This window comes from Haliotis rufescens, unplaced genomic scaffold, assembly GCF_023055435.1.
Source record: "Haliotis rufescens isolate VD_foot unplaced genomic scaffold, xgHalRufe1.0.p SCAF_46, whole genome shotgun sequence".
NCBI lineage: Eukaryota > Metazoa > Mollusca > Gastropoda > Lepetellida > Haliotidae > Haliotis > Haliotis rufescens.
In genome coordinates this window covers 460,104-477,498 of record NW_025964179.1, presented here as the reverse complement: position 1 = coordinate 477,498, position 17,395 = coordinate 460,104, and the positions used below count along the sequence as shown (strand labels likewise).

The window sequence follows — 17,395 nt, the reverse complement described above, 5'->3', positions numbered from 1 at the left end:
GCTGTAGGATATACACGAGGAAGCTGGAGCTAAACAGTGATACAGAACAATATTAAGTAACGCCTTCTTGTGTCATAAGACAAAACTTGTGGATGGCAAGTGATGCTAGGTGTGTTTGGGTGAATTGTTTTTTAGAAGCTGGAAACCTTTGTTTGGGTACATTTCCACTTAGGATTGAAAGAAGAACGAGAAATAAAGAGTGTGAGATAGAACAAGTTTAAAAGTGAGTGAGTGAGTGAGTGAGTGAGTGAGTGAGTGAGTGAGTGAGTGAGTGAGTGAGTGAGTGAGTGAGTGAGTGAGTGAGTGAGTGAGTGAGTGAGTGAGTGAGTAGCAGATAGCACTATTCCAGCTGTAAATTGGTGGCTTGTAAATACTGTAATCTAGAGTCAAAACGGGTCGGGCAAATTAGGGACAAAGCATAAGTAAGGTGCACCCAATAAGTCATCATGCAAACAAGTGGTTCTAACCTCCTTGTAACTGGAAAAACACACTGGGCCTCAGTCACCAAGCAAACTCTGATTCTGTCATACGTCAGTGTCTATGAAGGCAACAACACCATAGGTAACTGAGTGAGGGGATGCTGTCAGTCAGCAATATTCCAGCTGTATGACGGTGGCCCGGCAATAATCAAGTGATCCACACCGTTTGGGTACGATTACACACTATTAACCAATTCAGATGTCCGAATACCCGATCCATTTGGTTGACTCTAATGGCCATTACAAGTTGAACTATTCTAACCTGGAATCCCATTAGATAACTAAAGTACTCGTGGTGTGGTGTGGTGTGGTGTGGTGTGGTGTGGTGTGGTGTGGTGTGGTGTGGTGTGGTGTGGTGTGGTGTGGTGTGGTGTGGTGTGGTGTGGTGTGGTGTGGTGTGGTGTGGTGTGGTGTGGTGTGTAGTCCGGACTGATGCCAATTTTACAGTGATAGTCCACTGAGATACCATGCCACAGTTTAACATGAATACCCCACTCAGAAGCAGTATACAGACTCCGAGCCGACCAGTCCTTGTTTTAGCCCCTTAATGCCGAGCGCCAGACAGGGTAACAAGTACCATCTTTTAATGCCTTTTCGCTCTCCGGGCGGACGCTCTACCATGAGACCACGGAGGCGGTCTCCGGGCGGACACTCTACCAAGAGACCACGGAGGCGGTCTCCGGGCAGACGCTCTACCACGAGACCACGGAGACGGTCTCCGGGCAGACGCTCTACCAGGAGACCACGGAGACGGTCTTTCCTACGATGAAGCCAGTAGATACAAGCCTATGAATGTACGTACAATGGTGAGCAGGCCGGACGTGAGAGAGGAGATGAGATCTTTCCCTGCTCGGGCACACACGATGGTGTTGTGAGCACCGGACACAGCCGGGCCGTGGTCGGCAGTCACCATCAGGCACATCTCAATAAACTTGGTGGCATATTTTGGCAATCTGGAAATGACAAGAAAATTAATTCATAATGGGCGTCCTGAAAACAATTGCCATGTCCATTTCCTATTTCAATATTAGATCGGAAACATTAGTAAAATATTTGCTGACGTTCCAGATCCAGCTTACCTCCTTGGAAACCACACATTGACAATAGGCCTAGTCCCTGACATATCCACACTGTCAATGGTCACCCCCTCCAAATGACAACAGACTACCCTGACACCCCCACAAGACAATGGCCTACCCTGACACCCCAATATGACAACAGACTACCCTGACACCCCCACAAGACAATGGCCTTCCCTGACACCCCAATATGACAACAGACTACCCTGACACCCCCACAAGACAATGGCCTACCCTGACACCCCAACATGACAATGGCCTACCCTGACACCCCAATATGACAACAGACTACCCTGACACCCCAACATGACAATGGCCTACCTTGACACCCCAATATGACAACAGACTACCCTGACACCCCCACATGAAAATGGCCTACCTTGACGCCCCAATATGACAACAGACTACTCTGACACCCCCACATGACAATGGCCTACCTTGATACCCCAATATGACAACAGACTACCCTGACATCCCCACATGACAATGGACTACCCTGACACCCCCACATGACAATGGACTACCCTGACACCGCCACATGACAATGGACTACCCTGACACCCCAATATGACAATGGACTACCCTGACACCCCAATATGACAATGGACTACCCTGACACCCCCACATGACAACAGACCACCCTGACACGCCCACATGACAATGGACTACCCTGACACCCCCCAATGACAACAGACCACCCTGACACCCCCACATGACAATGGACTACCCTGACACCCCCACATGACAATGCACTACCCTGACACCCCCACATGACATTGCACTACCCTGACTCTCCAGCAGACAACGGATTACCCTGACACCCCAAAGGACAATAGACTACCCTGACACCCCCACATGACATTGCACTACCCTGACTCTCCATCAGACAATGCACCTACCTCCTCTGGAACCAGAGTAGACTGAGGACTCCCCCGATGCCCATGTCCTCCTTGAAGATGTCGGTGATGGGGATGCCGGCGTACAGCAGCTCATGGCCTCGCTCATCACAGATACTGGTCATGAAGGAGGCAGGCTTCCGGATCAGGCCAAGTTCCTGGAGGACAAATAACCACTTCAGTTGAAATCAGTCAGGAAAGTGTCATACACCAAGGTCATTGCCCCTTCTTTCGAGTCTGCCAGAGGTGCCTGGTATTTTCCTCAATTCTGTCAGCGCACATCACTGAACAAGTGCCTTCCTTTAATTGCCACTGGTCAATGATCAAAGAGTAAACTTTCAACAGTTCCATCAACATATGTTAAGGTGGGTAGAGGGAGCTTTGGCTGAGTTTTCCCTTAAAATCTGTGAAACATCAGGAAGAGATATTTGAAACAATTGAAGCAAACAGAACTGACACCCACATGCCATAGGCTCAGACATGACCTATGTCTACATCCCAAATTTTAAAGGAGACAGACATGACCAACACCTTCCCCTGGGGAGACGAACAGAACTGACACCCACCGCCCAGCCCCTGGGGAGACAAACAGAACTGACATCCACCGCCCAGCCCCTGGGGAGACAAACAGAACTGACACCCACCTGCCCCTGGTGTCAGACAAGACCTGTGTATCCATCACCAAGTAGACAGACATGGCCAACACCCACCCCTGGGGAGACAAACAGAACCGACACCCACCCGCGCCTGGGGAGACAAACAGAACTGACACCCACCCACCCCTGATGAGACAAACAGAACTGACACCCACCCCTGGGGAGACAAACAGAACTGACACCATCCCGCCCCTGGGGAGACAAGCAGAACTGACACCCACCCACCCCTGGGGAGACAAACAGAACTGACACCCACCCGCCCCTGGGGAGACAAACAGAACTGACACCCACCCACCCACCCACCCATGGGGAGACAAGCAGAACTGACACCCACCCACCCCTGGGGAGACAAACAGAACTGACACCCACCCACACATGGTGTCAGACAAGACCTGTGTATCCATCCCCAAGGAGACAGACATGACCAACACCCACCCACCCCTACTCACCCTGGCCCAGTTGTAGTCCATGGGTACTGTGGGTGGGGCTTCCTCTGGCTGGGGCACAATGGCGCCCTCCTCCACCAGTTTCTCATACACCTCTCTGCAAACAACAAATACTTCATTCTTGGAACAAATTACAGTTCAATGTATTGTATACTAGGGCTGGGACAGGTAACTTGGGTACTTGGGTCGGGTGTGTCCGAGTAGGACCTGGGTACCCACAGTACTCCCCAGACACAGGGCTAGGTCACATGATACGAGTATATTGCTTAATGACACAAAATCACTATAGCTCCATGGTTACACTACAAGTCACTAATGTTTACATTTCTTTCTGACTATGCATGCATTACTTCTGACTTTCACATGTTTGAATACAGGTTAAAGTTCAGTCAACTTCAGTGTGTGCATGGCCAGATCGTTTTACAGTGTACCAAAATACGTTTTTTCAGGGCTACGGTCAAACTACCACCAATCGGACATTTTGTACCTATCTCGTGAGACCTACAGCGGGTACCCGGGCAGGGTCAGGTAATAGGGATGTGGGTACCCAGGTAGTAAATCTGGACTGGTCCCAGGCCTACACATTTTTATGTAGCTTTGCTTTGGGGAAATAAATATAATGCTTCCTCTTTACTTTTCATATTTTGGGGGTCAGTAGATTGCTGAACAATAATTTTTTTAAATAAGAATAGAAAACTAAACAAAATTCTTATTCTAGGAATAAGCAACAAATGTGCAACATAATCATTCATACGACTTTAATCAATCTTAAATCATTTCTTACCGAATGAGAGTTCCGAGTTCATCAAAGCTTCGGGGTACACTAGCTCCAACCTCTTTCAGAGCCTTGTTCTTGGCCTCTGCTGTCTCAGACTCTGCATTTGCACATGCCCCTGCATGGCCAAACTGAACCTGCAACACACCAACAGGGGGACGTACAGGGTCTACACCAACAGGGGGACGTACAGGGTCTACACCAACAGGGGGACGTACAGAGTCTACACCAACAGGGGGACGTACAGAGTCTACACCAACAGGGGGACGTACAGAGTCTACACCAACAGGGGGACGTACAGGGTCTACACCAACAGGGGGACGTACAGAGTCTACACCAACAGGGGAACGTACAGAGTCTACACCAACAGGGGGACGTACAGAGTCTACACCAACAGGGGGACGTACAGAGTCTACACCAACAGGGGGACGTACAGAGTCTACACCAACAGGGGGACGTACAGAGTCTACACCAACAGGGGGACGTACAGGGTCTACACCAACAGGGGGACGTACAGGGTCTACACCAACAGGGGGACGTACAGAGTCTACACCAACAGGGGGACGTACAGAGTCTACACCAACAGGGGGACGTACAGAGTCTACACCAACAGGGGGACGTACAGGGTCTACACCAACAGGGGGACGTACAGAGTCTACACCAACAGGGGAACGTACAGAGTCTACACCAACAGGGGGACGTACAGAGTCTACACCAACAGGGGGACGTACAGAGTCTACACCAACAGGGGGACGTACAGAGTCTACACCAACAGGGGGACGTACAGAGTCTACACCAACAGGGGGACGTACAGGGTCTACACCAACAGGGGGACGTACAGGGTCTACACCAACAGGGGGACGTACAGAGTCTACACCAACAGGGGGACGTACAGAGTCTACACCAACAGGGGGACGTACAGAGTCTACACCAACAGGGGGACGTACAGGGTCTACACCAACAGGGGGACGTACAGAGTCTACACCAACAGGGGAACGTACAGAGTCTACACCAACAGGGGGACGTACAGAGTCTACACCAACAGGGGAACGTACAGAGTCTACACCAACAGGGGGACATACAGAGTCTACACCAACAGGGGAACGTACAGGGTCTACACCAACAGGGGGACGTACATTCTACACCAACAGGGGGACGTACAGAGTCTACACCAACAGGGGGACCAACAGAGTCTACACCAACAGGGGGACGTACAGGGTCTACACCAACAGGGGGACGTACAGAGTCTACACCAACAGGGGAACGTACAGAGTCTACACCAACAGGGGGACATACAGAGTCTACACCAACAGGGGGATGTACAGAGTCAACACCAACAGGGAAACGTACAGAGTCTACACCAACAGGGGAACGTACAGAGTCTACACCAACAGGGGGACGTACAGAGTCTACACCAACAGGGGGACGTACAGAGTCTACACCAACAGGGAAACGTACAGAGTCTACACCAACAGGGGAACGTACAGAGTCTACACCAACAGGGGGACGTACAGAGTCTACACCAACAGGGGAACGTACAGAGTCTACACCAACAGGGGGACGTACAGAGTCTACACCAACAGGGGAACGTACAGTCTACACCAACAGGGGGACGTACAGAGTCTACACCAACAGGGGGACGTACAGTCAACACCAACAGGGGAACGTACAGGGTCTACACCTCAGGTTATATCCTGAGTGAGTGAGGTTGGTTTAACACTGCTTTGGACAGTATTTCAGTTATATCATGACATCTCAGGTTAATGTAGATGAAAGTCCAAGTCTTAAACGTTTACAACTTTGGTGAAACCACAGGCATGGGCATGGTGCTGACAAACCTGGTAACAATCATGGCTGAGATTCAAACAAATGATCACAGGATCCTGCCATGATTAAGGGACAATACTCTGTTTTGAAAATTGCATGCCTTAGGTGACTGGACCATTAATACTTCTTCAAAATCGATAATCATCAGCGTATCCAAAAAGTGATAATTCACTGGTGAAACTTCCTTAATTATCCAGTTATTTCTCAATTGCATTAAAAAAACAACAACCTACACTGACAGCGGCAAAAGCCACGTAAAATTGAAATAACTCTCTGCCAGGGAGCATTTATTTCTCTTCATCACATTATTCATATGAATAATCCTGTCAGATCTACAACTGAAATCAGACTATTTGTAGAAAACAGCACTACCTCAAAGCTATATTTTAGTGAGCTGACAGCTCTTACCTCTGAGGTGAACATCTTGGCACAGGTTCCGATACACCAGGCGATCACAGGCTTATTGACTCGGTTCTCCTTCAGGGCGTTGACCAGCCGGTACTCCTCCACCCCACCGACCTGCAACACAACCAACCTGGCTCACAGTCACACCAAACAATGGGGGAGATGAAATGGGGTTTTACTTTACGTTCAAGATTATGGCACTCAAGTAGCATATGCATGCACACGTGTGGCTGCTTGTACTGGTCCGGACTATCACTGGTCTTATTGTGCTGGTCCAATGAGATACCATGCTGCAGTGTAACGACTCCGAGCCGACCAGTCCTTGTTTTAGCCCCTGAATGCCGAGGGCCAGGAAGAAAAACAACAAGTACCATGCTTAAACGTCTTTTGATATGATGCAGCCGGGATCAAAATACTGACCCACCAGATGCTGGAGGTGGTCACTAAACAATGGAGTTAGGGAATGAATGTTGTTGAAATACTAATCTTTTCCTTGGAATGTTCTCAGACAATCCCGGCAAATATTTACTCTACATAGTTAACTGCAGGTTTGCCCAAGTCCTGAATAACATCTAGTTTTATACAAGTTCAACCTTACCAAGTCCAAATTTGAACTGACATCAAAATCACATCTAAGGTTACGATTTTAGAATTTTGGATGAAGAACGCACCTCTCCGAGGAGCACCAACATTTTAACTTCTGGGTTGTCTTGGTAACGAAGGATGTGGTCCATAAATGTGGTTCCTGGGTATCTGGAATACGACAGAAACCAATAACAGTAACAATGACTCAGAATACATAATAGAAGTGAATATTTCTGACAGGTGTTGTCCTCTGAGTTTCACAACAGCAAGAAACAGTTCAGTATCAAAGGTTAAGAATAATATATTCTACAGCTGTTACAAAGCAAGCCCTACCTATCTCCTCCAATGGCTACTCCCTCGTACACGCCATTGGTGTTGAGGGCGATGATGTTGTTCAGCTCATTAGACATGCCCCCGGAACGAGACACGTAGGCCACACTGAAAACACAATACCAGTAGTTGGAATCAATAGAGACAGGAAGGACACAAATCTATCCAGATCTTCACCTTTCTATAAATGAAATTGAATTTCAAAGTATTGATGTTCTTTAATCACATTAATGATAAAATACTACTGCAGATGATATTATTCTACTTCTCAATGTGATTCACATACAATACTACTTCTCAGTGTGATTCACATACAATAGTACTTCTCAATGTGATTCACATACAATACTACTTCTCAGTGTGATTCACATACAATACTACTTCTCAATGTGATTCACATACAATACTACTTCTCAGTGTGATTCACATACAATACTACTTCTCGATGTGATTCACATACAATACTACTTCTCAATGTGATTCACATACAATACTACTTCTCAATGTGATTCACATACAATACTACTTCTCAATGTGATTCACATACAATACTACTTCTCAATGTGATTCACACATACAGTAAACTACGGTTATAATGAACTCAAAGGGACCACTAATTTTAGTTTGTTATAACCGTTGTTCGTTATAATCGTATATAAAGCACATATACAGCAAATGTCTGGGACCAAAAAAACCAGTTCCTTATAAGCGTGTTCGTTTTGGCAGATTATCTGGATGAGGGGAAGTAACTCTTACCTGCCAGGCCTGTACAGCTTGGAGGAGAGAATATTGTCCAACATGCCGCCTGTGTTGCCAATCTTGAAGGAGCCGGGCTTAACACCACCCACCTGTAATGAAACACAACATCTGTACAACCCTGGCCAAGTTAAGTGTCAGGGCTCGTCCCTCGTACATGCTCAAGCCAAAGGGGTCATCTAGTCACGTGCTCATGTGTCAGGGCCCCTCTGGTCACGTGCTCATGTGTCAGGGCCCCTCTGGTCATGGGCTCATGTGTCAGGGACCCTCTGGTCACGTGCTCATGTGTCAGGGCCCCTCTGGTCATGTGCTCCTGTGTCAGGGCCCCTCTGGTCACGTGCTCCTGTGTCAGGGCCCCTCTGGTCATGTGCTCCTGTGTCAGGGCCCCTGTGGTCACGTGCTCATGTGTCAGGGCCCCTCTGGTCACGTGCTCATGTGTCAGGGCCCCTGTGGTCACGTGCTCATGTGTGAGGGCCCCTCTGGTCACGTGCTCAAGTGTCAGGGCCCCTGTGGTCACGTGCTCATGTGTCAGGGCCCCTGTGGTCACGTGCTCAAGGTCGTGGCCCCTCTGGTCACATGTTCAAGTTTCAGGCATGACTGGTCACATGATGCATGGTCAAATGTTAGGCATTTTCAAATATTGTATGCCATTTTGTGACAATGTATTGCAGTACACACTATCTGTGTCCCCATTTAATTGAACTCAGCAATAAAGAGTATTCAGCATTTATGTCCCCTCAGTATAGGGCGCGAGTATCTTGAGACGTGCAAGCATGTACTCACCGTGGCCGGCCCAATGATTGTGACTTTCTTCTCATCAGCTGTCTTGACCAGCTGGCGCGTGAGATTCTCCGGGATGCCCTCGGCAATGATGGCAATTGTTCTGATCTGAAGACAGGGTAAAACATGGGTAATTCATCACAATAAAACGTAAAACTGTCCCTACCATATGAATCTATTCAAAGCAGAGTCGAAACAATTGAATCTACACACGTTGAAAGTCTATGTTTGAGTATGGAAGTTACAATCATAGCACAATGAATAATCTGCCTTACTTTGTTTATAGTGTGTACCCTTTGTTGGTACAAGATTTAGGAAAATCTGCCCTATATAATAGCTGACAATATGCCCACCATATCTGTGAACAAGCATATGTGTAGGCTGTGTCCTGTGATACCCAGAGTGAGTGAGTGAGTGAGTTGGGTTTAACGCTGTTTTTAACAGTATTCCAGTTATATCAGGGCGTGTCAGCTTAATGTGGGAGGAAAGCCCAAAGTGATGCAGGTCTCAGACGTTTACTACTTTGATGAAACCCACGATCACGGGTATGGTGCTGACAAACCTAGAAACATAATCGGGGCGAACCGGGATTCGAACCCACAATCCTAGGTTTCTGGCATGCCCAAGGGACACAACTCTGCACAGTGATACCCAGAGCTATTAACAGGTAAGGTTGTTTTTCAATAAAATGTTGACATTATTTTCGTCATAAAAAGTATAATCAAATGACATCTACCTGAGGAAAGTTCATGGTTTCCACTGTGCTTTCGTAGGCCGATCTGAGAGAAGCAAAGTTGATGAGCACGTCCGCATCGGGATGTTTCTTCATACAGTCAGCCATGTTCTTGTAGGCTAGGTGAGACAGGAATATCTTCAAACATTGTATATTCATGGCAAACTAAGAGACCATAGGTCCATAGTTCAACGTATTTACAAGGTATGCATGTTTCTTCTAACAATGCATGATTTATGTACAATATTTTGTAATAACGTAATATTTGAGGTTGACATGAGTATGCAAAACAAATTGATATTTGGATAAGATGTAAACTTCTTTGGAATTGTTGTTTCTTAATTGAAGAGAGAGTTTACACACAAGCAGGAAATGATACTCATTTTCTACAACATTAAGGTTACAAGATGGACCCATATTGATAGACTTTTGAAATTTATAGATCTTTCAATCATAATAACCTGCTCTGTTCATAGGAATATCATTATTCTCAAATATCATGAACACACATCTCAGCATAGTCAGACAAAAATGAAGAAATGGGTTGAATGAGTGAATGAAAACAAACAAAATTACACCACAGTCTGCAGTCCAGCTACATCACAGCAAACTCAAAATGAAACCAGTCTGGACCAGGCCAACCAGTGGTCAACAGCATGAGCAAAGCTCCACATTCTGATGGACCAAACCTCATTCTAGTGGGTTCCACGACAAACTTGGGACCTATCTGAATGGCATCACCATGATGGGTTTGTCTACCGTAAATATAGGTATGTGTGACTTTGATTTCCTAAATTTGAGTGAGAGTGAGTGAGTGAGTATGGTTTTACGCCGTTTTTATCAATATTCCAGCAATATCACGGCGGGGGACACCAGAAATGGGCTTCGAACCCGGGCCTTCGGCGTGACGAGCGAACGCTTTAACCACTGGGCTACCCGACCGCCCCTCGTAAATTTGAAACGTCTAGCAGGGAGATATACACCTGGAGTTAATCCCACTAGTCCATGGCTCATTCTGAAAATATTTTGACTTCTGGAATATTGGCAAAAAATTCATAAAACAAAACACTGAATAGATCTGACATTTAATTGAAGACAAACGTTTGGATGAAGTGTCTTACCTGGGATAAGCACTTCTTTGTGTCCCCAGTAGAATTTCTGCTTATGGTCACCTCTGTAAAAAAACACGAGTTGGTGAGAGAGGCTATGTAATAATATCAAGGTGTCTTTCTTTAATCAAATAATTGGTTGTTTGTTTGTTTGCTTGACACTGCACTGAGCAATATTCCAGCTATAAGACGGCGTTCTGTAAATAATCGAGTCTGGACTGGACAATCCAGTGATTGACATAATGAACATTGGTCCACGCAATTTGGATACGATGACATGCATCAACCATGTCAGAAAGTCTGACCATCCGATCCCGTTAAAGCCTCTTATGACAAGCATAGTCACCTTTTATGGCAAGCATGGGTTGCTGAAGACCTATTCTATCCACGGGTCTATTCCGACACCTTGTTAATTTGGTGACTTGGTTATTATTTGCACCCTTCCCTTTTCAAATTCCTGGATGTGTCTGCACACACATGCAACAATAAGAGTGAGTCAGTGAGTGAGTTGGGTTTAAAGCCGCTTTTAACATTATTCCAGTTATATCACGGCATGTCAGCTCAATGTGGGAGGAAAGCCCGAAGTGATGCAGGTCTAAGACGTTTACAACTCCGGTGAAACCCACTAGCAAGGGTATGGTGCTGACAAACCCAGAAACATAATCGGGGCGAACCGGGATTCGAACCCACGATCAAAGGTTTCTGGCGTGCCCAAGGGACGCAACTCTGCACAGCGAATTGTGGCACCTTAGACGACTGAGCCACCCGTGCCCCCGCAACAAAAGGACAAAACATGACAGTACATACGTGAATGGGTAGATCATAGCGACAACGGAGGGCTCCTTGCGGGAACACACGTAGTCGTAGTCCATCATGCTTTGCACCGCCCTCATCTGCATGCCCCAGATGACAGCCTTGGTGCCCTTGGTGAACAACATCTTATCTTTGTTACCCTCCACCTGATTGGCCAACGTTTCAAGCTGAGCACTGGCTGTCGAGGATGTTGATTGGTTGAGCTCGTTGGAGGACCCCCTGCGGCTTGTGGTTGGGGACTGAAATCAAGGGCTATTTTCAGTCTATTTTCTCATTGTACACTTTGTTCACAAAAGTAATAGTGCAGGTGATCAAAAATATTTGTCACAAGTGTTTATTTGTTTGTTGTTTACCGCGACACTCAGAAATATTCCGGCTATATGATGGCAGCCTGTAAGCAGTCCACTCTGAACCAGACAATCCAGTGATCGATGCAGCACACTCCGCAGATTAGTGTGAGCAATGTCGGGTACGATGACACGCAATCAACCAAGTCACCGAGTCTCTCCTAACCAGTACAGGTTCCTGTGGAGCAATTCTAGCCTGTAATCCACACAGAGCTTGTCACAAGTGACTAGCTCGTGAAATTACAGCTGTGACTTCCTGGAAGAGGTTCTCCAAAGACTTGTCAGTTATAGTCAGGATCTGAGACAGGACATGGCATGGGGTATATTCAGTCTTGCGCAAAGATAACCTTACTTTTGGTTGGTTTGGTTTGTTGTTTAATGCCACACTCAGCAATATTGCAGCTGGCGGTCTGTAAATAATCAAGTCTGGACCAAACAAACCAGTGATTGATATCATGAGCATCGATCCGCGCAATTGGGATCGATGACATGCTTCAACCAAGTCAGCGAGTCTGACCACCCGATCCCGTTAGTCGCCTTTTTACGACAAGAATAGTCACCTTTTACGGCAAGCATGGGTTGCTGAAGACCTATTCTACCCCGGAAGATGATAACCTTACTGATATAACTAGATCTTAGCATCTTACGTTTCTCAAATTCTGTCTTGAATACTAGAGATTTACTTTGAAGGTTTTAATCATCACAAATGATTTCAGAGCAAAAATATCTGGTGATTTACACCAGGAACTTCTTTAATTTAACTGGAAAAAACATAATCATTGATAACGGTGTAAGTATCTACATCGAAATATCGCTATAAGCAATAAACCAGAAGTTGTTATCCATAAAGTTGTATGTTTTTCTTACTTAATGGTTTACATTGCGCACGAAGATTCTGAAATCCTTCAGTGTTCAATCCTAAATCAGACCCCTAACACCCAAAGCATAGTTGCCTTTTATGGCAAGCATGGGTTGCTGAAGACCTACTCTACCCAAGATCTTCATGGGTCATTGGGGTAAAGATATACATATAAGAATCAACGCCAAACCTGAAACAAAAACTTTAAACACAATCCAAATAACAAAACATACCACCAACTTTTTAAGAAACCATGGATCCAATATGTTAAAAGAAACAGTTCCCATGTGAAGATATAAGGCAGAGGTTCTACTGTTAAGGTTATAATGGCCATTCGACAAGAACAAAGGAAAGATAAGCGTCCATTTATTATGATAATCATCAAAATATTTTTAAGTGTGAGTGGGTGAGTTTGTTTAATGCCGAGTATATATAAGTTGTGTAACAGCGTGCCAGCTTGACATGGGAGGAAAGCCTGATGTCATGCAGATCATACACATTTACTGCTGAGGTGAAACGCATGACCATGAGCAAGGTGCTGACAAACCTAGTGTTTGTTTGTTGGTTGGTTTGTTGTTTAACGCCGCACTCAGCAATAATTACGCAGTTCCTTCCATGTGAGGCTCGTATCTTATCAGTCAACTCTCGTATATCAGCTATCTGTCACCCAAACATGCCAGGGAAGCTAGAGGTGATGAAACCCACAATCAGGGTTATTGTGCAGACATGAAGTTCGGACCCACGACCAGCGAGCCTTGTGTGGTGACGTAAGGGAATCGTGCAATCTGATTTGTTTTTGTTTGTTTGTTTGTTTAACGCCGCACTCAGCAATATTCCAGCTATATGACGGCAGTCTGTAAATAATCAGGTCCGGACCAGGCAATCCAGTGATACACATCATGAGCATGGATCTGCGCAATTGGGATATGATGACATGCATCAACCAAGTCAGCGAGCCTGACCACCCAATCCCCTTAGACGCCTCTTATTACAAGCAGAGTCGCCTTTTACAGCAAGCACGGGTTGCTGAAGACCTACTCTACCCCGGATCTTCACGGGTAGACAAACCTATAGTCTCAATGAGGACATATCAGGTATTCAAGACAGGATCACATGTTTTTAAGGAATAAAGGAAAAAGCTTGGCAGGACAATATACAAATACATAAAGCATGATACAAAATACACTTCCCCAAAGAAGTTGAAGAACATGTGATCGTTCATATGACTATAGTTTAACTATTGTCATAGAAATATTATTTTTTTATATCAGGTTTTCTGTAACTTCTTTTGAGTAATATATACTTCAAAATTGCCAAGGACACAGTTAATGAAATACATTAGAAAAACAAAGGCTGACTGAAAGGAATGCAGTGGTTGTTATAAAGCCTTGAGACAAGGGTTGGAAGGTGCTCTTTGACAGGAACAGCTATTGTATATGTTACTCAAATACTGACAGGGACCCAGTGTCCAGATGGGGACTCGATTGTCTGAAGATGTTGTACAAGTAGTATTCAATGCTATTGTAGTAATGAGTATTTTTCACATTCTTTTGAAGTTCAATCACACATAAATACACTTTTCAATGAGTTTCAAAATAATATTAAATAGTACAGTATCTCTATCAAATCTGTCTAACACTGCTTTGTTTCATCAGTCCCAGGACACCTAACCTGAGTATTTCTTAAAAAAAATAACAATTTTATAGTCTTCTGAAGACGAAATATATTATCTTAACATTTAATAATATAGCACCTTTTTTAAATCTATTACAAAAGCCTTTCAGAAACTCTAGCTAGTTTCTTCCTGGTGGGCGACCATATTGAAGAGGAACACTATGTCCAGTCAAGGTCAAGATGGTGTCCATCTCATTAAAATCAGATCTTAGTTCTCACTACCGCTAAACAAAGATCTGAGGACATCCCATTAAGGGTCACGTTTGACCAACCTTGCGTGAACTTTGACCGACCAATGGAATGACCAATCAGAAGGCAGCTTTCTCGTGCTTTATGGCACTAATTTAAAATTGGCAACTACGCTTCGAAACATATTTTCACAAATTCTCGATTACAAATTTGAAACCTGAACAAAAGAACATTCTGGAATGACTAAGATGGTCTAGATTGTATGGATATAGTCGTTAAACCCGTAACTATCGTTCGGAGTTAAAGTTTTCGAGGTTGCATGATTAGAAATCACATTCCGACTGTCACTTTCTTAATCTGGTAAGCAATGCTCTGATTGGTCGGATGAAAGGTCGTTCTGACGTGACCACTAATAGGATGTCCTCAGATCCTTGTTTCGCGGTAGCGAGAGCTGAGGTCTGATTTTAATGAGACTGAGATGATGTCAGTTGTGCGGTGTGTGGAACTGAGTCATCATCTCTACAAGGAGGGGACCGTGGACTCCTAGACTGGTACACATTGCAAAGTTCTAAACTAGTTGTGAGTGAGCATGGCAAGTGAGTGAGTGAGTGAGTGATCTTTAATACTGATTTGAGTGAGTGAGTGAGTGAGTATGGTTTTACGCCGCTTTTAGCAATGTTCCAGCAATATCACGGCGGGGGACACCAGAAATGGGCTTCACACATTGTACCCATGTCGGGAATCGAACCCGGGTCTTCGGCATGACGAGCGAATGTTTTAACCGCTAGGCTACCCGACCACCCCAATACTGATTTGAACAGTATCACAGTTATATCTTGGTGTGTTTGAGGAGAGCCTGAAGTGACGCAGGTCTGAAAAGTTTACCAGTATGGTGAAGCCCATGAGAAAAGACATGGTGCTGACAAACCTAGAAATCTTCAAACTTACGATCATAAGATCCTTGAACATCAAAGGGACACAATTCTGCGTAACTCCTCACCACCACCCCAGAGAGGGAATCGTAAACAATCATTGAGTGAAGTTATGGTTCATTGTTTTTTGATTAAGAAAATGAGAAACAGACTTTAGCTATCTTTACGAAAAGTCTGCAGTAGTAAGTGTTGCCGCTATGGCTGCTGATTAAATATTAGTCTTGTACTAGGATGCATGACAAAGCACATGCTAAGATTTTCATCTGAGGCGTCAATACAGCATTTGTACAACTACTCCCACATGTTAATGCTATAGTTCTACCATAGGACTAGTGTCAAATAACAGAAGAACCAAAAGGTTGTGTAGCTCACCTCATACCTCATTTCCATTCTTTACACAGAGCCTTGCTCCATATCGAAAGTAGATTATCTATGTATAAAGTATGCTAACATGATTTAAACAAACAATCATAAACTGTTTGGGGACACTAACAACTGTATTGTCCCCCATTTTGAAGAAGAAAACGCTGAAACCACAAGGCTCCCACTGCTTCAAAAAGACCCTAGATTAAATATACCACACAAAAGATGGTTGGTTTGGTTGGTTTCTTGTTTAACGCTGCACTTAGCAATATTTCAGCTATGACGGCGGTCTGTAAATAATCGAGTCTGGACCAGACAATCCAGGGATTGATATCATGATCATCGATCCACACAATTGGGATCGATGACATGCATCAACCAAGTCAGCGAGCCTGACCACCCGATCCCGTTAGTCGCCTTTTACGACAAGCATAGTCGCCTTTTACGGCAAGCATGGGTTGCTGAAGACCTGCTCTACCCCGGATCTTCACAGGTTAGAAGGTCAGGAAAACCTGATTTTTTTTAATGTGACTTTAGTCAGTCTGTCATGGCTTTATGTTGTTTGGAATATACTTGTTTACAACACACGGAGGACAAAGCACATACATATAATGCCACAAAGACCTTTTGATCCAGGTGACCTAGGAACAGCGACAACATTTGAATGCATACAGGCAGGCAAGGGAATAAAGGCTTAAGTTTGAGGCGGACAACATGAAAATATTACTGAATCTACCTTGGCCAGCTGAAAACAAAACAAAGTCAAGTTTACTCCGAGGGACACAACAATCAGATCTGTTCAGCTTAAACACTTAGTTCATTAAGAGTGTAATCACCATTCAGGACATGACACAGAACACAATGGGTGAACCTTTTAAATGGAGTCAATATGTAAAGGGTGACGCTTAACAATTTTCAAGGTGTACACTTAACAAAGATTTGATTAACAAAAAGACGGGATATGGATACATGAATGTAGGCATGTATACCCATGTCAATAATATTCTCAATGCTTTAAATATAAAAAAACATCTTTTAATTATTTAAAATAAATAAATACCATTACTTCCAAAAATAATGAAAAAATATGTTTGAATACTCACAGCTCCCCCTGGTAGCAGGAAGTTGGCAGTTGTCTGAAGCCGTTTAGGCATAGGTGGGATATCTCGCTTGCCGAGAGCCATACTGACAATGGCGGTCATGTGAGTCTCAGGTCCGAACACTTGGATCGGTACGCCAAGGTTGTCCCCTGGAAAACAAATCCATCATGAAACCGAGCTTAAACATTCACCACTCACTGTACTTGTAGAGCACACCCATCAGTCGAACGTGTGATCATTTATGCAATAACACGTTCAGTGA

The 17,395-nt window shown here is 44.9% G+C and overlaps 1 protein-coding gene across 4 annotated transcripts in view; it reads right to left on the bottom strand.

The window, feature by feature from the left end:
- LOC124141569 (ATP-citrate synthase-like) overlaps nucleotides 1-17,395 on the bottom strand; it is a 76,731-nt gene that overhangs the window by 6,179 nt on the left and 53,157 nt on the right. For 3 of the 4 annotated variants that reach the window (XM_046509564.2, XM_046509563.2, XM_048383210.1), the window contains exons 13-26: nucleotides 17,137-17,282; nucleotides 16,770-16,778; nucleotides 11,664-11,908; nucleotides 10,869-10,921; nucleotides 9,751-9,866; nucleotides 9,018-9,122; nucleotides 8,235-8,326; nucleotides 7,482-7,586; nucleotides 7,235-7,316; nucleotides 6,567-6,677; nucleotides 4,341-4,468; nucleotides 3,560-3,653; nucleotides 2,458-2,612; nucleotides 1,282-1,432 (exon numbers count right to left, since the gene is read on the bottom strand). In XM_046509564.2, coding sequence (XP_046365520.2) covers nucleotides 1,282-1,432; nucleotides 2,458-2,612; nucleotides 3,560-3,653; nucleotides 4,341-4,468; nucleotides 6,567-6,677; nucleotides 7,235-7,316; nucleotides 7,482-7,586; nucleotides 8,235-8,326; nucleotides 9,018-9,122; nucleotides 9,751-9,866; nucleotides 10,869-10,921; nucleotides 11,664-11,908; nucleotides 16,770-16,778; nucleotides 17,137-17,282 — 1,592 coding nt within the window. The remainder of the gene's footprint in view (nucleotides 1-1,281; nucleotides 1,433-2,457; nucleotides 2,613-3,559; nucleotides 3,654-4,340; nucleotides 4,469-6,566; nucleotides 6,678-7,234; nucleotides 7,317-7,481; nucleotides 7,587-8,234; nucleotides 8,327-9,017; nucleotides 9,123-9,750; nucleotides 9,867-10,868; nucleotides 10,922-11,663; nucleotides 11,909-16,769; nucleotides 16,779-17,136; nucleotides 17,283-17,395) is intronic. The other variant, XM_046509565.2, reaches the window with a different exon arrangement.